The 21,149-nt window shown below is 54.6% G+C and overlaps 1 protein-coding gene across 1 annotated transcript in view; it reads left to right on the top strand.

Annotated features, from left to right (window-relative positions):
- FAM53B (family with sequence similarity 53 member B) overlaps window positions 1-21,149 on the top strand; it is a 58,570-nt gene that overhangs the window by 1,177 nt on the left and 36,244 nt on the right. The window contains exons 2-3 of the mRNA XM_004579749.2: window positions 6,757-6,811; window positions 19,455-20,233. Of these exons, the coding sequence (XP_004579806.1) occupies window positions 6,757-6,811; window positions 19,455-20,233 (834 nt within the window). The remainder of the gene's footprint in view (window positions 1-6,756; window positions 6,812-19,454; window positions 20,234-21,149) is intronic.

The raw sequence follows: 21,149 nt of genomic DNA, 5'->3' as shown, positions 1-21,149 counted from the left end.
GTCTTCTGGCTCTTTCTAACTATTGTTTACCCAACAGCTGCAGGAGACTGCAGTTTCACCTGCCGTTCTCAGAACCTTTCCTTGGTTTCCTGTTTCTGGTCCTCGCTGGAATGTGCAAGGCTTTCTGTAGTCCCACTCTGTGGCCACGGTGACAGCACTGTGGTGCCCCTATCATGGCCTGGGCCTCCCTAGGGTTCTGGCTCAGACTCAGCAGGTGTGAGCTTGTCTCAGCCTTGGCGCTTCCTGCATGGCCTGGAATTCTGTCTGCTCCGGCCACTCGTCTGCTATCCATCCATGCCGCACACTTCTGTCGCCTTTGCTTGTTTTCTCCCCCTCATAGGTATTTAACCTGTAACTCGTTGTGTCTGTTGATCTCCCCCGACCAGAGTGGAGCTTTAGGGAGGCAGAATGTTGGGCCCTCTGCTCCTTGATGAACCCCTGGGCTCGGTGGCCAGCAGGTGCTCAGAAGACGGGGTGGGTGAGATGAGTCCCGTCGCCCCATGGCTCTGACCTCATCACTTTTAGGCCCTTGTCTCACAGCCAAGTGGATGCAGATGCCAGCTGCAGTGCTTCCTGTCCCTGGCGGTTTTCTTCCGGGGAAAGCTGAAGAACATTCCTCAAGTCACTGACCAGAGGTTGAGTGCAAAGGATAGGGCTGACTGCAGGCCTGAGGGAGCAGCTGCCCAGCATCGCACTTTGCTAACGGCTTCCATGGGGCCACCACCATGCTTGTTCCCTCCTCGGGATGGTTGAGCTCATGTCAGCTGCCTCTTCCAGGGGATGAGAAGAGAGACAGCTGGGACACAGGCGTGCTCCTTGGCTGGGTTTCTGCTACGTGCACTCTTCCAGATTAGGGTCTTGGCCTTCCTCTGAGCCCTCCCTCTCCCTGTTCCCACTTATTGGGTAGCTGGCTCCCTTCTTGATGGCGAATGCAGGTCGCAGCCCCTACCCCTGAGCTTTGGGTCGACTGTCTCCTTTCTCCTTCCTTCTGTTTCCTTTGCCCCCAGGTGGAGGCTCAGTCTAGAACTTTCTCAGCTGCCTGGCTTGGTGCATGTGCTCCAGGTAGACTCATTGTTGGCCTCGTCTGGTCCTGGCCCTGTGCAGCTTGTCCAGGGCAGGTGGGAGCAGGACGGGGTCCCAAGGGTATGTGGTGACACCCAGAGCTTTGGGAGGTGCTGAGTCCACTCACCTCCTCCCGCCCTGCCTGCCATCCTGCCGCGGGATGGGTCCTGTGCTCACCCCCTGTGCATAGACTCTCTGGGAAGGGGTGCTCAGGCCACACGTGAGTGAACAGAATGCCCACATGCGATCTGCAGGTCAGGCCCTTGTCTGTTGGCCTGTGGCTTCATTTAGTTATTTTTATTGGAAAGACAGATATACAGAGAGGAGGAGAGACAGAGAGGAAGATCTTCTGTACGATGGTTCACTCCCCAAGCGGCCGCAACAGCTGGAGCTGAGCCAGTCCGAAGCCAGGAGCCAGGAGCTTCTTCCAGGTCTCCCACACGGTTGCAGGTTCCCAAGGGCTTAGGCTGTCCTCAGCTGCTTTCCCAGGCCGCAAGCAGGGAGCTGGATGGGAAGCGGGTCCGCTGGGATATGAACCAGCGCCCATATGGGAGCCTGGTGCATTCAAGGCGAGGACTTTAACTGCTATACTATCACACCGGGCCTGGCCTGTGGCTTCTTACACCCATTCAGCAGGGCTCCTCCATTCCCTGGAGAGAGCTGTGCAGTGAGTGCCTGAAGACAAACCCCAAATGACCTGTCCAGTGCCCAGCCCTGCGGGACAGAGGCTGTGCCTACCCGTGAGCTGCCCGCACGGGTGGGGGTTGCTGTAGCTTTCTAAGCCATCCACCCGACAAGCAGGCTAACAGCAGGAGAGAAAGAAATCATTCCTCTAGTTTCCTGATCAAACTGAGACATATTAGAAGTGGAAGTTTAAGGTTAAAGGGGGAAAACAGGGCTGTGGGGAGGCTGGGAACCGTGGCAGCCTAGGCCCCAGAGGCGTAGCCCACCCTGGCCCCAAGCCGCTGAGCTGCTCTCCAGCAGAGCAGGGCAGGTCCCCCAGGGGTCCTTGGAACCAGAGTTGCTGCTGCTGGAGGAGGAGCCCCGGCTGCTCTCCGGGGCCTGGGAACGGATGGGATACTCCGCCCCCCCTCCCGCCCTCTTTTTTTTAAAAATAAAATGCTGGGGACGTGACTCTCCCTCCTCCCAGGAGAGAGAGAGAGAGAGAGAGAGAGAGAGAGAGAGAGAGAGAGAAAGACACACACACACACACACAAACACAACAGAACAGCTGTCAGTGTTCCATGTTCCCTGGCTCGGGGACAGCCAGGGTGCGGGCGGTGCCACAGCCCAGGCAGAGCCTGCCCGCTTCTCCCTTTCCCACTCTGCCCGGCTGCTGTCCTCTGCTGAGGCCCTTCCTCCTCGCGTCCCTCCACGAGCCGCTGCCCCTGGAAGGCTGCCCAGTCACTTGGCCTTGGGAGCACTGCACTCCCCTGGCTGCTCTCCACACGCCCACGCTTGGGCCCAGGGCCTGTTCTCATCTCCACAGTGACCACCTCCTGTGGTTGGGCCTGGCCTTCTCCCCCTGGCATATCTCCTGGGCATCTCTTGAGTCTGGAGACCAAAGAGAACTGGTGAGGGGTGGCTCCCAGGCAGAGGGCAGAGGGAGCCCCGGGCTGCCTGACCTCCCCTACTCCTGTGCTCTCTGGCACAAGGTAGAGGAAGCCCAGGCCATTACTGGCCTGCTCTGAAGGGCAAGTGGCTGTGGCAGGTTGTTGGGATCTTTAGACTCCTGGTCTCTTGAGTTGGCATTTTGGCGCATGACCTCAGCTCTCAGCCCTGGCTGGCCACAGAAGGTGCAGTGGTTTCTTTGGGCCGCCTGGGACTTCAGCAGAGCTGCGCATGGCTGGCATGTCTTTGAGGACTTCCCCTCAGGGCACTGTCGCCTCCTCAGGGCTTGGGTCACCCTTCTTTGTACTGCAGTGTGCCGTTTGGGAGGGGCAGGTGCTGAGCTGCCTCATCTCCCCTGCATGTGGCGTCCTGTCTCCAGAGGAAAGAGTGACTCGTTGGTTGCCGCTGTGGCTGGGAGGCAATGCCTCTGGCCTGGCTCAGGCCACTTCCTGCTTTAGAGCTCCTTGTGTCCGTTCTTTCCTTGGCCCTTAAGTCTTAGCCTGGTGTCCAGCTCTTGCCTTTGCTATTGGCTTCCTGAACCCCAAACCCTTCTCTTGGAGTCTCTAAGGAGTCTCCCAGAGCCTGGGCCTGGTGCTAGAAGGCCTTGAGAAGAGAGAGATTCCAGGAGGAAGTGCCTGCATCTTTTTTCCCTGGGAACCTCTGCCAAGCCTGGCGTTGCCCTCTGTGTAGACGCCGAGCATCCTGGGACCTCGACACTGGTGATGGGCCGGGCGCTCCTGCTGCAGGTGTGGTGAGGTTAGAGGTTTGGCTGCAGGGTCAGTGTCACCATGTCCCTGATAGGCCAGGGGGAAGGAGGCTCTGGTAGCCTGGAGCCAGGCGGGAACTCCTGGAGCTGGGACCTGGGGAGCCCTGCCAGTGGTCAGGAGTGCCTGTTCTGTTGGGAGCCCTGGGCTTGGCCACCACTGGCTAGCCTCACAGAAGGGGCTCCAAGAGCAAGATGGGCCCTAATCCTATCTCAAAGCCTGCACAGTCTGTCCCAGTTCCTCATTGGTCAGTTGCAGAGACCGTTGCTGCTAACTCACCCCAGAGGAGGACTTGGGGGGATGATGGCAGAGAACTCCCCAGGCCCCAGGAAGAGTTGGTGAGTCAGGCCTGCAGAAGAGGGTGCGGGGAGGGGATCAGGGAAGCAGGTGTGCTTCTCAGGCCGAGTGCCCCTCACCCCCCATTCAGGAGTCAGAGCCACCGAGCCAGCTATGGCTTATTCCATGCCCATCTGTGCCAGGAGACCTGTGGATATTGTGGCTGACATTTCTACCACAGCACTGTGTGGTCATGATGCAGAATTGGGGTGCTGCCTGTAGGCGGGGGCTGCAGTTCTGAATCCTCAGTGAGAGAAGCCAGGGGTGGCTCACTTAAGATAGGGGACATGGAGAGGTTGTTCCTTCAGTTTGTGAGCTCAGTGATGCCATCTCTGGGTGGGGACCTGAGGCTGGCAAGAGGACCTGGAACAGGCCTGGTTGGGGAGGTCCTGTGGTGACCTGAGTTTTGAACTTGCCTCAGGCCACTAACTTGGGGAGTGGAAAATTCCCTTCCTTTGATCTGGCTTTCATGGGGTGAAGTGGGCTCAGCTGTGGTATCTGCTGTGTGTTGAGATCTTTGAATACCACCCTCCTCCCCTTCCCAAGAAGCCTGCTTTCTCCTGGAGTGGACAGTAACACACGCTCATGCTGATCCCTGCCTGCAGCTCCGATGGCGTGGGTGCTGCTCCTGCTTGTATGGGCAGGTTCAGGACCAAGGATGCAGAGTCCTGGAAGGATCTCACCGCACAGCACTGGGGTGGCCCATGCTGGTGAGGTGGGCAGGAGATGCTTCACCCTGGTTGCTGGAGAAGGTTGTTGAGCAGTGGCCTGGGCTGAACCCGGTTTGGAAAGGTGACCCTGCATTGTGAAGGCCTCTGCTGGGAGGTGGTAGGGTAGGGTGGAGTGGGGGTGTGCTCCCAACCTGGGAAATGGTGGGGTTCTCTGGACTCCACAACAAATACCTGCCGGTCCTTGAAGGGATGAAGGTGCAGTGAGTCAGTGTCCTGGGAGCCCTGTGTGTTGTCCCAGCGACTTCCCACCATGGCTGCAAGACAGGCACCTTTGGCTTCCACCTTCCTCAGGAGCCCTGAGCAGGAATGCCCCATGGTGCCCGCTGTCCAGAGCAGGGTAGAACGCAAAGGCCAGGGACTCTGTTCTGCCAACCGTGATCATTGCCACTCCACTTCTGCTTCTTCCCATCTGGAAGGCCCCATCTGCCTTAGCGGCATCAGCGTCTGATTGCTTTTGCCTTCCATAACCTGTCTTGGTGTGGGCTCCTGTGGACTTCCAGGCTGGGTTGTCAGCGCAGGGTGGGACTGGGGCTCCTCAGAGGGTGTTGTTATGGGTCCTGGGTTCCATTTGAGCACTGGGAGCTGTCTCTTTGCTGTAGAGAGGTCTGACTTCTCCTTCTGTGCCCCGGCCCTTGGAATCAGGGCCCTGCATGGTTTCCACAGGCCGTTATGCCTAGTCGCACAGGCAGCCTGGCCCAGGTGGCCGTTCTCCTGGGTTTGTCAGCTGCTGTCTGTCCCCGGCTCTCCCCTGAGTGACTTTGGTGTGGCTTTCAGCCGCACATCCTGTAACTCCTGAAACATTCGCTGTGTCAGCGGGGAGGGAGGCAGGTGCAGTTTTCTTTAACTCTTTCCAGATATTTCTCTGGAGAGCTATAGTTGATGACTGTCAGTGGAATCCTAGAGGGTGAGCTAACCCATTGTGCCTGCCTTGCTTTAAGGGACTCTGCCTTGAGGAAGGGGGCTGGAGAAGGGCTGTGATCCCCTGCCCCCTTCTCCGTCATGTCCTCTGTGAGCTCCTTCTGGCATCCCCCGCTCCTGCCCTCCTCCCCAAAGCTAACACTGACCTCTGCCCCCTTAGCACACATGCCTGGCAGCACTCCAGCCCCAAGCGCTCTGTGTTGTGATGGTGTGTCCACTCTGTCCTCTGCCACCCTAGGCTCGTTGGGGTGGACTCTTGGTAACCCCTACAGACCAAATGTATTGCCAAGCAAGGGCAAAGTTCCTGGCTTGGGCAGCTGGGGATGGGTGAGGGAGCTGATGCCAGCTGCTTGGCACTCTCTTATCTGGGTGGGGCAGGTGTTGTAGTTGACTCCACCCTCCTGCCAGGCCTTAAAGAGCCAGGGCCTACGCTCCTAGCCACTTCACATTCGAGGGTGTAGGCATCGGGGTCTCCTCTCAGAAGCTGGAGCCTTCTGGGCCAGGCTGACACTTGTGGGGCTGGGGCTGCATTCACCTTGTGTGAATAGCCCCTCCCCCTCTTTCCACAGGAGTGCATGAGTGAGCCAGTGAGTCTGAAATTTTGGAGGCAGACACACTTTAGTCCTGGGGTCTGACTGGGCATGGCATGACACCAGAATGAGCCTCTTGACCTGTGTGTCTTGATCTGGCATTAGGAACCCTCAGACTATTCCATGCTTGGTTTACTATGGAGCTGTGGAGTGCGTGTCAGGACTTAGGGCCTTGTCCACCAACAGGTGTTCAGCTGAGGCTTGTGTGAAGTGGGGCAGGATGTGAGGTGCTGACAGTGAGTGGGGAGCCCTTGTGGGATATAGTCCCCAAAGCACAGAAGTCATGGCTGTTGCAGTGAGACCAGATGGAACCTCTGCATTTTTCTTTATGTGCAGAAAATACCTTGGGATGGGGCTGGCAGGCTCATAGAGCCATCCTCCTCCCACCCCCCAGCTTTCCTGAGGTTTCTAAAACAGCAAAGGAAGAACTGTTTGTGCATTCCCAGGGGAGGGGGCTGGGAGTGGGAGGCAGGCCCTCCTCCGTGCCCCCTCCAGGCTCCTCCCGGCCTAGGGAGACCCCGCCTCTCCCTGCTCCGCATCACTTGTGCAGGTCTTGCTGCGGTCCATGACTGCCTGGAGCCTGGCAAGGTGCAGAAGCCTCTGTTTAGGCACAGGCTGTCTCTGAGCCCTTTCCTTCCTGGCCATGGGCAGTCCCCCTCAGTGTGACTTTAGTGAGGGACCGATGCAGTCATGGGCAAGCATGCTTTGACGTGGAGAGTCAACGACTTTTCTGGTTGTTTTCAGCACACGCCAAAGAAGATGAGTCAAGGACCTACCCTTTTCTCTTGTGGAATTATGGGTAAGTAGCCTGGCGGGTCCAAGCCCTCATCCTTTCCTGGTCCTTGCAGCCAAGGTGGACATGGGTTCCGAGAGCAGCCTGGGGACTCTGTTCTCTCTGTGTGCTAAATTCTGGGTCCCCAGGTGCTGGAGGGGGCCGGGGCTGCTGGGGTGAGCGAGGGTTCAGGTACTGGCACCTACTCTATGACTGCTGTGTTCTCCAGCACTGAGTTCTGCCTGGCCAGGAAAGAAATCCAGATGGAAGAAAGCCATCATTTAAAAAACAAAAACCAGAAAGGAGAGTAGTGTCACCGTTCCTAGCTCCAGAAGCTGGTGAAGGCCACTGTTGACATCTTCCTGCGTGTTTATGTTCTTTGCGTCTTTGTACGTGGCTGGGTCCATGGTGAACATGTAGTTACAGAGCCTCTGTAAGGGGAAAAAGAGAGAAGACGGTGTTGATCGTGTTGATGTCTGCATGTGCGGGCTGCCGTATGGTGGTTGTGCTTCTGCCATCTCTCCTGGCCCCCTTTGGGGATGTCTTGTGAAATGCGAGTTGGCAGGGCCTGTGTTGGGTCAGACTTGAGTGGTGGACAGCCCCCAGGTCTGTGGTCCCCACTTGGTCCTCTGAGGGCCATGCAGAGGCCTGCAGCCTTTCTCTCTGTGCCCAGTGCTTTTTTGTCTGCTTCCTTTGAGGCATTTCTTGTAGATGAGGATGAGAAAGGTGCTGCATCTGACTTGTTGGGCACTATCCCCAATGCCCTCTGCGCAGCTGCAAGGACAGGAGCGGGGGCCTGTCCATCCACAGGAGGCGAGCCCAGATCCAGGAAGGCCACCCTACCCATGGGAGGCAGTGTCGGACCCAGGTTCCCTACCTGGATCCCTGCTTACTGCTCGGTCAGGTGCCGCAGCTGAGGATCCTGGGTGGACCTCTTGAATGCTGCCAGGTAGAGGAACCAGAAGCAGGGAGATCCTCTGGTCCTGGTTTCCCTGCCCAGCATGCTTTGGAGGCCTGTGCCAACCCTCAGTGCCCTGCCGTGGGCCCAGGAGCCTCCTAGCAACACTCGTGATTGGGAAGAGGGTGCCTGGCCCCAGGCATGCCCAGCTACTCGGCCCTGCCTAGACGTAAGCTGTAGCTGAGGCCAGCCCCCCACACCGGGTTGTGGAGCTACTATTCTTTACTTGCAGATGGTTCATGCATTAGACCTGCCAGACCCTAGCACTGTGGGCCTCAAAATAAGGTGGAATTTGTGGCAGTTTAAATGGACAGTGCTGGGGCTTGAGTGTTCCCTCTGAGCTCCTGTTTGCCTCCTTCAGAATGCAGTTCTGATGTAAGGACCTTGTAGGTTTGTCCCATGTACTGGGTAGCCTGGTGCTTGTACATTTAGTGCAGAAACTTCTCCAAGAGGAGGACTGAGGGAGTGGGTGCTTGGCCTAGGGACTGTAATGATGTTCAGGAGCCCTTGTTCCACACTGGATGGGCTCCTGGGATTACTACCCACCTCCCACCCCTTGCTCCTGTGGACCCTGGGAGGCAGCGGATATAGTAGAAGGAAGTGGATTCTTGCCGCCAGTGTGAGACCTGGCTCCTGAATTCAGCCTTGGCTTCAGCCCGGGCTCAGCTGGGTCTTGGCCAACTTTTATGAGCATTTGGCAGGTGAAGCAACAGGTGGGAATTCTCTCTGTGTCTCAGATAAACAGATAAGAATGCAAACCCAGAGGAGGGTGTTGCAGCCCAGCTGGTTATGCTTCTGCCTGGGACCCACATCCCACACTGGAGTGCATGGGATTGAGTCCTGCCTTGGTGTCTGATCCAGCTTCCTGTTAATATTGCACCCTGGGAGGCAGCACACTATGGCTGAGGTTCCTGGGAGACTTAGAGGGAGTTCCTGTCTCCTAGCTTTGACCACGCACAACCTGAGCTGTCAGGGACATTTGGGGAATGCACCAATAGATGAAAAATCTTTTTCTCTACCTTCCCAATAAAATGAATGTAAATAATAAAGTTGGAACAAAAACAGAGAATAAAGAGGGTTGAGGTGTAGAGTACCATGCTCCCGCAGGAAAGGGCTCTGAGTTCCATCTGAGGGACCAGTGAGGCTCCTCGTGAGAGGGGTGCGGCTCAGAGAGCTGCCCTTGCAGGGAGGTGTGTGGAAGCCCTGGAGCCAGGAATGGGGGCCTCTGGGGGCCCTCAGTCTGCTTTCTCCTAAGGAGGCCTGCCGTTTCCCAAGAGACTGGTCTCCTGCTTGGGCAGCCCAGGGGCACCTGCTGCTTCTCCAGGTCCTGTTCGTGGGGTGGTGTCTCAGGAAGTGCTCTGCCTTGGCGGAGCCCTGTCTGCTGTCTGTCTGCAGGCCCATGCCCGAGATGCTATGGAGTCCCTACCTTCTGTGTGATCTCTCCCTTGCAGCTGCTTGCCTTTTGCTTGGTTCAGGAAAACCCCTACCCAGGAGCAGCGCATGTGGCTGAGGCTTTGTTTGTTTGTTTGCCTGCGTTCATTTGGTAGCATGTCCTTGTTAGTGTGAATTGGGTGCCAGTATATGCTGAGCACTCGGAGCAGGGGTGGTGTGAATCAGACTGCTCGTGCCTTCAGGGAAATTCATGTCTTGTGGAGCAGCAGGAAGAACAGGCAATGAATTCTCCAGGGCCTAGTCCAACTTCCCAAACTGGAGAGGCCCACAGAACCGTGAGCAGTCCGCCGTGTCTCCGAGAGCCTTGGTTTCTTCACCTTGCAAATAGGCAGGTGTTTGTGGGGCTGTAAAGAGACAGCAGCCTAGCAGGGGTGCCAGCCTGACCCTGGCCTCCATCAGGTCCATGCCCTTGCTGAGGCAGGAGTGTCAGCAGAGGGAGTGAGGGAGTTGAGGTTACCTCTGCGCTGGGGGAGTTGAGGTTACCTCTCAGCCCATCCAACCCAGGAATGGAGGTTCTGTGGCCTCCCCGTGCCAGGAACTGAGTGCATGCCAGGCCTTGCGATTTCATCTTAGGTGTGCCTGCTTTTCAGGAGCAGGGAAGAGAATACCCTGAGGGTATACCCTGGACTTTTTGGCTCTTCCAGAGCTGGACAATGCTAGGCACAGATAAAATGCCAAATTATAGTAATTGCCAACTCCAGCCTGTCTCCTGAAGATAAAGGACTCATGTTCCAGCCCTGATTGGTGGCAGTCTCCCGTGAGAGCTGGAAACAGCTGGCCCCATGACTCAGGGTTTTTCTCTCCCAGCTCCATGCAGGGTCCAAGCTGGAAGCCAGTGTGAGTTTGGGTTTCCTGAATGTTCTCAGGAAAACCTGGGCAGATGTGTTTGGGTGAGAAGTGCAGTGGTCTGCTTGCTACTGCTTAAAATGCCACCCTTCCTGGTACTGGTCCTGTGGCCGCCTCTGCCTGCTGTGATGGAGCAGGTAACCAATAGAATTAAGAGTACGCAGCAGGTGTCTCACAGTGCTGCTGCTGGCTCTGTGGTTGGGAGCTGTGGACCAGGCCCAGCCTCACCCTTGTCTCCCACTGCAGATTGGGAATTTGATACAAAGAAGTGGTTTTGTGCTTTTCCGAAGAAGTGGTGAGAGCAAAGCCGGGGTGAGGTGTGGGAGGGAGTAGTAGGCCAGAGTAGAGCTGGGCCGCTACCTGCCTGTCCTGTCCTGGTGGCCGGCTCTCCCAGTGCCCCTTCTAGCAGAGGTGGCGTGTTGCCTCTTGATTCATCCCCCCCTCCCGCTGTAGCCCACCCCCCGTCCACCGTCTGGGCTGGGACAGAGTTTCCTCTGCAGACAGCTTCGCTGGGGAAGAGCTGTCTATATGACCAGTTCTGCTCTTCACACAGGAAGTGCTGGTCAGCTAGCCAGTCTGCGAACCAGCTCCCTGATCCAGCCCTAACTGCTGGTGTGCCCAGTAAGGGACCTGGCCTGCAGGTGTCCCTGGGGACTGTGGAAAAGCTAGAGTACACGGCGGTCTCCAGACCTGCCACTCACTGGCAGTGGGGGTGTCTGCAGCCAACCCCTGGAGGTGCATGTGCTGGTTTAATCCTCCTTGATGAAATAGGGCGAGTGGTGTGAAAGCAGCCACCCCTCACCACCTCTGGCTGATGGCAGCCGTTAAACAAGCGCTGTGTTGTAGGGACAATGGACGTCACACATTCTGTGTTTCATGCTACTTGGGTGAGAAGACCTGGAAATCACAGAGTACGTAAGAAGGCGACAGCAATACCAATTATTTTTGAAAGGCCACTAGGAAGAGACTTGCCAATACAAGTCAAAGGACAGAGAGCAGAACAATTCATCTGCTGAGAAAAATTAGATGGAAACCATAATTACTTTAGGAGTTATGGTAATAAATTATTTATTAATGTAAATTATTTCACAGGCAAAGAACATAGAGGAAACTTGAGCAGAAGGGTCATACATTATGTATAAAAAGGAATTGTAAAAATATTACAGCAGCCGACTTGTGTGCCTTGGTGCAGGTTTGTCAGCATTTTAATTATACGCTCTTACTTTCAGTGTTTAATTACTTGGCTGTTAAAGTCTGCTCTGTACATAAAAGGGCTGTTCCCAAGGGCACTCTCTGTATTAATTTCTACAGAGTAAACCAGTTGACTGTGGGGTTGTGCAGGCCCAAGGAGGACTAGGATTTCACTTTGAGATTTGGTAGCTTTTGGTCTTTTAGTTCAGCCACTATTTGTTGTTGAGAGTGTGCTTTGTGCGAAAGTTGGAATTCAGAGGTTGAGTGTTTTTAGCTTCTTAGGACCAACAGAATGAACAACAGCAGTAACAGAATTGAAGCTGTGGAAGCCCAGTGTTTGGTCTCTGCCACTGTGTCCTTCAGACATAGGCAGTTTGTAATTATTGGGCCTGTTCCTCCTGTAAGAAATTGCTTACGGAGCCCATGTTGTGGCAGGTTGAGCTGCTGTTTGGGTCATCAGCATCCCTGTTGGAGTTCTGATCTGAGTCCCACTGCTCTAAGTCTGGGCCAGCATCCTTCCCTCATGTCTGGGAAGGCAGCAGCCATTGACCCAAGTACGCAGACCCAGAACCCTGCCACCGTGGAGTTCTGGGCTTATACGCAGCCAGCTCTGGCCTTGCAGGAAGTGAACCAGCATGTGAAAGTTACCTCTCTCACTGTCTTCCTCTCTGTTGCTTTCCCTTAAAAAAAAATTTAAAAATCTTTGTAAGAAACACATAAGCAAATGAATGGAACAGAATGAATAATAATAACAACAAAAGCAGACTAGGGAAGCCATTGGTCTTTGCTGCTTTTCCAGGCGTAGCCATTTTGAAAGTGATCATTGGGCTAAAACCTCCATTAAGAAACAAACCTGTCAACGTTACTGGGTGCTGGGACCCCAGCCCAGAGCTCTGGGCTGAGTCCTGTTCCGCTTCAAGCCAGCCCTTGGATACTGTGCCTGGGAAAGCAGCAGAAGATGGTCCTCGTACCCCAGCCCTGGCCACTGACGTCTGGGACCAGATCGAGTTCCAGGCTCCTGGCTTCTCCCTAGCCATTGTGACCCTTTGGACAACGAACCGTTAGATGGAAGATCTCTTTTTCTCTGTTTCTCCCTCTGTCTCTGTCATTCTGCCTTTCAGATAAACAAAATAAATAAATAAATCTTCAAAAAAGGGAAATACTTATTAGCTAATATAGTTTAAAATTAGAGTTACTTTCATCAGACATTTGTGCCTGTGCAAAAATATGCACATGTACAATTTTTAGTTTTTTTTTTATCTTTTTAGTTTTTAAAATTTATTATGGTGATATGTGATTTTAAAAAATCTATGAAGTAGTTTAAGGCTCATCTCTGTTCTGGTTACTTTATTATTATGATTATTATATTTGAAAGATACAGAGAAAGAAAAAAAAACAAAACTCCCATCCATTGTTTGATTCCTCAGATAAGCACAATGGCCAGGGCTGGGGCCAGGGTCAGGGCCGGGTGCCGGGGTCAGGGCCGGGGGCCGGGGTCAGGGCCGGGCGCCGGGGTCAGGGCTGGGGGCCGGGGTCAGGGCTGGGGGCCGGGATCAGGGCTGTGAGCCAGGAGCACTGACCGAATCTCGCACCTGAGTGACAGGAACCCAGTCACTTGAGCCGTCTGTTGGGGTCATGATCTGGAGGTGTCTCCTGAGGATGAGGGCACTGGCGCCTGCCAGGCCGAGTACCCACCCCCTTTGCAGGGTGTTTTCACTCCTTCCTTGTATCCTGGCACGTTGTAGTGGTTCTGGAATAAACTACATCCTGCGGGCTCGGCAGCGTGGCCTAGTGGCTAAGGTCCTCGCCTTGATCCCATATGGCCGCTGGTTCTAATCCCGGCAGCTCCACTTCCTCTCTATCTCTCCTCCTCTCAGTATATCTGACTTTGTAATAAAAATAAAATAAATCTTAAAAAAAAAAAAAACTACATCCTGCAAGTAGGTACAGAGTGTGCTTGGCACCTGATACGTATTTCCACTGACAAGTGAGAAGGTGGCCTCCTGGGCTGTCTTCTCATCCAACTTGTGTTGAGTTGGGGTGGAGTTGGAGCAGTGGGCTTAGAGTGGTTGCTGCCATATCTGTGTGGGAGGATGTTGGGAGGGCAACATGGCCCGAGGGCAACATGGCCCGAGGGCAAGGGCATGGCTTGGAATGGTAGGCGCATTAAGTTTGGCCTCTACCATTGGCCAGCTGTGTGTCCACCATGTGACACCATGTGTTCTCAGCAGCAGCAGCAGGGGCCCGTGTTGTGGGGCATCAGGTTAAGCTGTGTACTGTGAGCATCCATACGGGAGAATTGAATTGAGTGCTTGCTGCTTTGCTCTGGGCAGACCCAACCCTGGCTGTGGGGGCTATGTGGGGAAGAGACGACGACAGCAGCTACTGGAAGCCTGCATTTCTTGGTGAGTGGGGAGAGCCGGGATGCCTGCCTGGAGCTGTCCTGGGCCCTTGCTGCTGCAGGCTTCTTGTAGAGCCCTGTGGGCCTGCCCTTCTCCCTCCCTGGGTGGCTTTGATGGCATGTTTTCTTCATGTTCTTTCAGTGTTCTGATCCCATGGCTCTTGATCTTGAGCAGTTTGGCCTCCTGTGTTATCCTGAACCTGAGGCACAGCTGTCATTTGACAGCCTGTCCCAGGCAAGGGGACAGCAATAGAGACTGAGACCTGTGGGAGGGGAAAGCCAAGAGCCTCCTCTGCTCGCATAGCTGTGCACTCTGAGTTTCTCTCTGGTGACATGGATAGAGGCATTCCTGTGGGCCAAGGCTCCAAGGTTTGTTCCGACACAATGTGGGAAGGTGCATGATGGACCCACTCTTCCCTGCTACCCTTCCTGTCTCAGTCCTCTGTAGTTCCCTGAGTGTGTGGAAGGACCTGTCCTGGCATCCAGCAAGGCCACGTGGCTGCCATGAGGGTGCTTGGCAAGATAGTCAGCAGTGGTGACTGCTGCCCTGGGGTGGGAGCTGTGAGAAGCTGGTATTTTGGATCTGTACTTAAGGTTCTTAGCCTTTTCTGTGATCATGACATTGGAAAGTAGTTCAGCGATGTCCTTGGGAGCCTCTAGTCTCCCAGAGTCCGTGTGCTTGGGAATGTCCCTTCGGGTTCACCAGCAGAAATGGAAAGCTGAGCACTGGAGGGTGATGTCACTGCATTCCTCCCAATCCCTGCATCATTGCGCCCAGCAGCTTCTGCCCTCTTAGGAGCTGGTGACATGGGAACCTTGTCACTTAGGCTTTGTGGCCTGGCATCTTTGTCCCCTCACAGTTGGCCAGTTCTTGTGGGGAGTCCAGCCAGAAACTTCCAACTTAGTCATTGGGTTAGACCTTCATCGCCCAGCCGGAGCCCAGGGGCCTAGGGTGTTTGTGTGGCCACTTCTCGTATGTAGGCAAAGCCCATGTGTGTTTACACTTGCACAAACCCACACCTGTATGGTTTCGGAAGCAGCAGAGGTGGGCTTGGCGGAAGCATGGAACAGCTGCAGGTACTCCCAAAGCTTCGAGTAGTATGGACTTTGCAGGATATAAGGATTGTGTCTATGTCCCCAGGCTATGTGCCGTTACCACCAGGCTGGCCGCCAGTTGTGGGCTGAGGGTTGCCCCTGAGGGGCCGCAGCATGTTCCTGGGGAGAAACTGCAAGGCTTGAACTCCTTCCTGTGCACGGGAGTTGGAGGCCTTGGCCAGTGACTGCGAGGGAGGCCATTAGGCTCCTCATGGGCTGGGAAGCTGGGACATCCGAGGATTGGATGAGTGCAGCCATCTTTGCAGTTCTGCTTGCTGTAATCGACACAAACCAAAACCAAAAGCAAAGCGCCAGCTCCCGAGGATGCTACGGATGCAGATGTATAGACTAGCATCATCCAATGGTTGCAGCTTCCTGGGTGTCACCAGCCAGGCCGCTGGTCCAACAGCCATTTTCCGAGCATGGAGCCCCTGTGGCCTGTGGTCCAGGGTAGCGGTTCTTAACACTTTTGTGGTAAAACAAGCTGGGGAGGTTTTTGGAATGCAGATTCCTGCCTCAGTGGTTTTGCCTGACCGAGAGAGGAACACAGCTCAGGAGACCACATTTTAACAAACAGCCCATAGGGTGCTTCCGCAGCTGGAGCAGAAGCTTCCTTGGGAGAATTGGGGCCCTCGCTCATGCCTGAGGCCATGGAGATCTGACCCACATTGCAGAAGAATCCAGAAGAGGATTTGCCAGGCCTGGGAACTGTCACAGTGATGGCGGCCTGACCTAGGTCCTGTGCTGGACCCACGCTTTCCTTGTCACAGTAGCACTGAGAAATTACGTAACTCCAAGCACAGAGGTTGCAAACCAGAGCCACTCCCTTTCCAGGACACCAAGTGACCATTGCCCAATGGCCTCCCTGTGTCACTGGCCATTGTCACCTCTGAAAGAATTATGGTTGTTTGTGCAGTGATCCTGCGTGGGGTGCTGGGATCCTCTTCTCTGAGTCCTGCCAGGGCTCTTTGTACAGTGTGACTAGTGCTCGGGGCACTTTGCCATTAAAAATCAGCTTCTATTCCTGTTTCTTTTGTCTGATGACCTGACCCAGCAAACTGCTCTCTGTTCCCTGAGTGAAGGGGAAAACATGAGGGCTAAACATAGCCTGTACTGTTTTTGCTTTTCTTATATTGTACTTCTCGAAGTGATTAAGATAGAAACAATTAAAACGTATGTTATCAGCCGTGCAGGCAGAACAAGGGGCCACCTGGCTGGCACTTGGTGATTTCAGTGTCATAGACAGTCCTACGGGGCTTAGGGCTGGCAGAGCTCAGCCACAGCCCAGGTTGGACCTGCCTGCCCACCAAAGTCCGGCCGTTCCAAGGACACAAGATGATTGAGGCCAGAGGCGACCACAGCTTCTCCATAACCTCCATCTGCGTGTTGTCATATGTTCAGCATCTCTCCATCCTTGTCCCTGCCCACTCTGGCCTGCTGTGTGCTGCAGCTCCTGCTGGTTCCTGGGCAGCTGTGCTGGGCTGTGCTGAGACTTTGCAGTGTGGCAGCAGAATTCTGCAGGCAGGTGCCGAGGGCTCTGGGGCTACATGGAGAAGGTCTGACTTCACTCTTAAGTGAGGAGGAAGAACTTCTCTTGGTAGGAGGATGAATGTAGGAGAACATTCCAGTCTTTTACAAAGATGTGGGGCCATGAGGGAGCAGATATTTGAGAGAGGCTTGGTGTTGCTACAGTTGTGTTAACGCTCCCATTGAACCAGGCTGCCACGTTGAGAACAGACTCTGAATCTGCTCTGCAACAAAGGAATCCTCGTGTGGAGACAATACCGAATGTGGACAGTGTGGGCATTTGATGCTGCTGGGGACACCCATGTCCAGTGCCATTGTGCCTTGTTCAGGTTTCATCTCTGCCTCCCCCCGAAAAATAAATAAGTGGATGGATGGATGATGTGAATTTGAAGCAGGATAGAGCAGGCCGGATAGGCAGGCAGGACATGTTGAAATTCACCATGCGCTCCGGTCCCCAGGAGGGCTTTGGCCCGGCAGTTGGACTGCCAGCTCTCTGCATGTAGACTTGACCCACATATATGCCCACGGTCTTGTCACAGGTTAGTTGTATGTAGAATTGCCAGCATGTGAAAATTACTCTTGGGATGTGTCTGCAGAACGGTACGGGGTGGGGGAGGGCGTGTTCAGGCTCTTCTTTGAGGCTTTTGCAGGGATTTTCAAAGAGCTAGTTTGATTCTGTGATCTTGTCTGGCCTCTGGTGCCCTTGGAAGTTGAGTCCTTGAGCATGGAGTCTGCTGGGGAAGTGTGAGTAGATGGGCCTGGTAGCCAGGCTAAAATGTCCTTTCCAGGAGGTCACTGGCGGTGGCCACGACATGAAGGGTGGAGTCTTCACAAAGTCTGCTAGAGGCTGGCGAAGGGAAGTGCTGCCAAGTCCAGTGGAGAAGTTCCCCTTGCCACTGGCCACGGGAACGGAAGGACCATGCTGGTGAGAGACACAGAGGGTTAGCATTAACTGGCCCCAAGTCACACAGGGAGGATTCCATTAGTGAAACTGAAGTGGGACACAGGTGGCGGGTTTCCATTGGGCTGGCAGAGCCACACCCTGCCGTGTGCCTGGCAGCAGTTGACCCAAGTCCCCTGCCACCTAGATGGGAGACCCACATGGAGTTCCAGGCTCCTGGTTTTCACTTGGCCCAGCCCTGGCCATCTGGGAAGTAAACCGGCAGATGGAAGAGCTTGCTTTCTCCTCCTCTCTGTGACTCCGTCTTTTCAAAAACATACGTAATAATTTTTTTTAAGGGAAAAGACTTGGACTGTGGGAACATATAAATGAGACTGTGCAGCTCAGCCAACCACTGTTTTGGTGTATCCTTTTTCACCTTGGCGTCTCGTAGACTGCTGGACTGAGTGCTCAGCACCCTGTTGCTGGCCTTTCCATCACATCACGCAGTCCTTCCTGCTCAGTGCTGTGCCCTGAGACCATTCAGCTGGTCCTGCACTGTAGGACCTTTTATTGATGTTTGCTGTTCACCGTTTTACTCATCGTATTACTTTGCTAAACATCATTGTACGTGAATACTCAGTTTCCTGAGGATCACTTTCCCGCTTCTGACTCAGAGAACAACACGGGTGCTCTTGGTTCAGGCAGGGTTAGTGTGTCACTGCTGGCTAATGTCCTGTGGCATCCATCTGAGAATAGTAACTACTAGAAGGGAATATTTTTCCATGGATATAATTGAGCAACATAAAGGGAACTTTCTAAAAGATACTTGTTGGTGATGCTTGGGAGTAATTTATCACAACAGATTGTGAGAACAGGACTCAGCTGTGACCAGGGCCTGAAAGCTCCTAGGAGGACACAAGCTCCTAACAGCTTGTTAGCCACAGCCCTGCTTTTTTCCCAGCTGGCCTGCCTGGGTGCCCCGCCCTAAGACTCTGGGTACAGCCTCTGATGGCACAGGGTCTCAGCCCACCAGACTGAAGGTATGGCTTCAGCAGTCCCGGGTGAGTTGGTTCCTGCCTCCTGCTTAAAGACACCAGTGATGGAGAAGGTAGGCAGGCATCTACTACTTGGAGCACTCCTGTGGGCTGAATCATGAGTTTTTGAATTTGGAGTCTCTCTTGCCTGGCCCATAAGCTCATTCCGGTTCATCTGCGGGTCCTTCAGTGCTGTCATGAAGCGTATAGAGCTCAGGTGGGGGCTAGAAGCCTGGACTTGCATCCTGTCATGTGTGTGGCTCTGGGCCTGCCGCCTGTAGACCACACACTTGGGATGTTCCAGGGTGACTTAAACTGCTGGGGAAGTCTGTGCGCACCTAGATGCCTGATGGAAGTTGACTCGGGGTTCCTGTTTATAAACACAGGTAGCAGGTTAGAAAAAAACAGAAAATGCTGTCACACTGATCCTGGCAGCATTTGTCTTTGTAACGTAGACACTGTGTCATGTTTACCTTTGCTTCTCATAAAATCTGAGCACAGTGCCTGAGTCCTTCATGGAAAGTGATAGATCTTGGATATTTAACTGAAATAAAGACCCAAGTGCAAATTCAGCATTTCATAGCAGGGTTGGCTCATGCTTTTATGCATTTGAGTATGGAGACCTGAATCTGTAGGCTTCAATTGTGTCCCTTAAAGTTTCTGTAAGCCAAGTCTTGCTCGCACAGATTTTGATTGTTCTAAATATCTTCCATTTTCTTTAAATAGCCCCAGTTTTGGCAAGAGATCAAGTGAGCATAAAGTGCTGTGATCCCAGCTTCCAAGCCCTTGCTGACAACAGAGGCTGAACCTCGGGTGAACTGAGCTGGCAGGACCCAGCCATTTACTGTTTGGACCGTAGCCCTCTAAGTCCTGAGTCTCACCGTCGGCCAGGGTCTCCTGCCAGGGTGTGGGGTCCTGGCCTGAGAGCCACAGACCCGAGCGGGGATTTGGTAGGAAGAGTCTGCTGACTCTTGCCACTGGCCAGGGATCACGTGTGTGATAAGAACGTATTAGGGGTTTGATGGGATGGGGTAAGCGTTGCAGCTGGTTTTCTCAGAAGGTAGTGTGGTGTGTCGGGAAAGGGGTGCCAGGAACCCCAGGTCTCCCTGCATCCTAGGCCTCTCTCTGTTTAGAACTGACTTTCCTGGAACACCCCTTGTATTTCCCATTTGTGCAGTGAGGTTGGACTGGAGGGGTCCCCAGGGCCTCCCTGAAAACTGCCAAAGGGGGCCGGTGTGAAAGCCTGCTCAAGTCCTGCTTTCTCTTTGTCATTTGTGAACCAGAAAATGACAGATGGCGAGACCTGGATAGGAAATGCCCTCTTCAGATTGACCAGTCGAGCGCCAGCATCTGGGAGTGCCTGCCTGAAAAGTGTCAGGATGGTTCCCTGTGGCACCGCGAGGCAGTGACCACCTGCGCTGTGACCAGCCTCATCAAAGACCTCAGCATCAGCGACCACAGCGGGAACCCCTCCGCGCCCCCCAGCAAGCGCCAGTGCCGGTCACTGTCCTTCTCTGATGAGATGTCCAGCTGCCGGACGTCATGGCGGCCCTTGGGGTCCAAAGTCTGGACTCCTGTGGAAAAGCGGCGATGCTACAGTGGGGGCAGCGTCCAGCGTTATTCCAACGGCATGGGCACCATGCAGAGAAGCTCCAGCTTTAGCCTTCCTGCCCGGGCCAATGGGCTGTCCTCTCCCTGCCACCAGGCAGGACTCTACCACCGCTTTGGGGGGCCACCCTGCCAGGGGGCTCCGGGCTCGGGCCCCTGTGGGCAGGCTGCTGACAACTGGAGCCCTGACACGTGCTCTGGGGGAGGGGGCCGGCTGGACTTGCAGCGGTCCCTCTCCTGCTCACACGAGCAGTTTTGCTTTGCGGAGTACTGCCCACCCTCAGCTAGCAGCACACCTGCCTCCACACCGGAGCTGGCCAGACGCTCCAGTGGCCTGGCCCGTAGCCGCTCCCAGCCATGTGTCCTGAATGACAAGAAGATAGGCGTGAAGCGGCGGCGCCCTGAGGATGTGCAGGAGCAGAGGCCTTCCCTAGACCTCGCCAAGATGGCCCAGGTAAGAGCCCCCACGGCCTGCGGGGGCCTCCAGCAGCAGTTTGGTCCTCATCCCCGGGGCCTCTGCCCCTGGTCCAGCCCCACCATGTGCCTGGCACCAGTTTCAGGAATGCTCGAGAGTGGGTTAATTTCTTTGTTTTCAAATCCTGTTCACAGGAAGATTATTTCAACTGTCTGTTTTCTCTCTGAAATCAGACATGCTCTTTTCCCAGTGTTCTGCGGTGCTATTGGTGTAAGAGGACAGATGGTGAGAGGCAGGCCTCACGGGTAGAGCCGTGTGATCCGGCGCTGGTAATCCCCTCCTGATGTGCTGGAGCCCTCTCTCCTGGGAATGTGCCTTGCGACCATGGCAGGAAGTGGCCCAGGGATCCTTGGGCCCTTGGGTCACAGCTGCTCCTGAGATCTGGACAATGGATTTGGAGAGTGAGAGCGGGGGCTGGGATTATTCCTTTGATTAGACACAAACATGCCAGCCATCAAGAAATGGTCGATGCCATGCCCTTTGTGGCCTCTGGCATTGTTCTTGCTCTGCCTTGCAGGAGAAGCCACTTGACATAACCCCTGTCCCTTGTGCTGTCATGCTACCCTGCCTCCTGTCAGTGCTGATCTTGGGCCTTGATTTGAACTTGGAGTTGAGCCCCACCTTTAGGAGAGTCTGGATGGGAAGACCCAGGGTGTGACTGCTAATGACAGTACAGGTGGCAGTGCTGGGCAGAATGTGGTCATGTGGGCTCTGCATGCATCCCAGGAACACTCTGGCAGGAGCCAGAGCCATGAGCTGACCACCGTGCTTTCTGGCTGTGTGTCATGAGCATCCATTTTGCTGTGTTGGGGTTAGAGCCAGATCCAGGGCTGGTAGGAGCTGAGTGGTCTCAGTGGGCTGAGCATGACCATCCTCCTTGAGTGCCCAGGGGGCT

The sequence above is a fragment of the Ochotona princeps genome, chromosome 13 (genome assembly GCF_030435755.1).
Source record: "Ochotona princeps isolate mOchPri1 chromosome 13, mOchPri1.hap1, whole genome shotgun sequence".
Taxonomy (NCBI): Eukaryota; Metazoa; Chordata; class Mammalia; order Lagomorpha; family Ochotonidae; genus Ochotona; species Ochotona princeps.
This window is presented reverse-complemented; position numbering and strand designations above follow the sequence as displayed.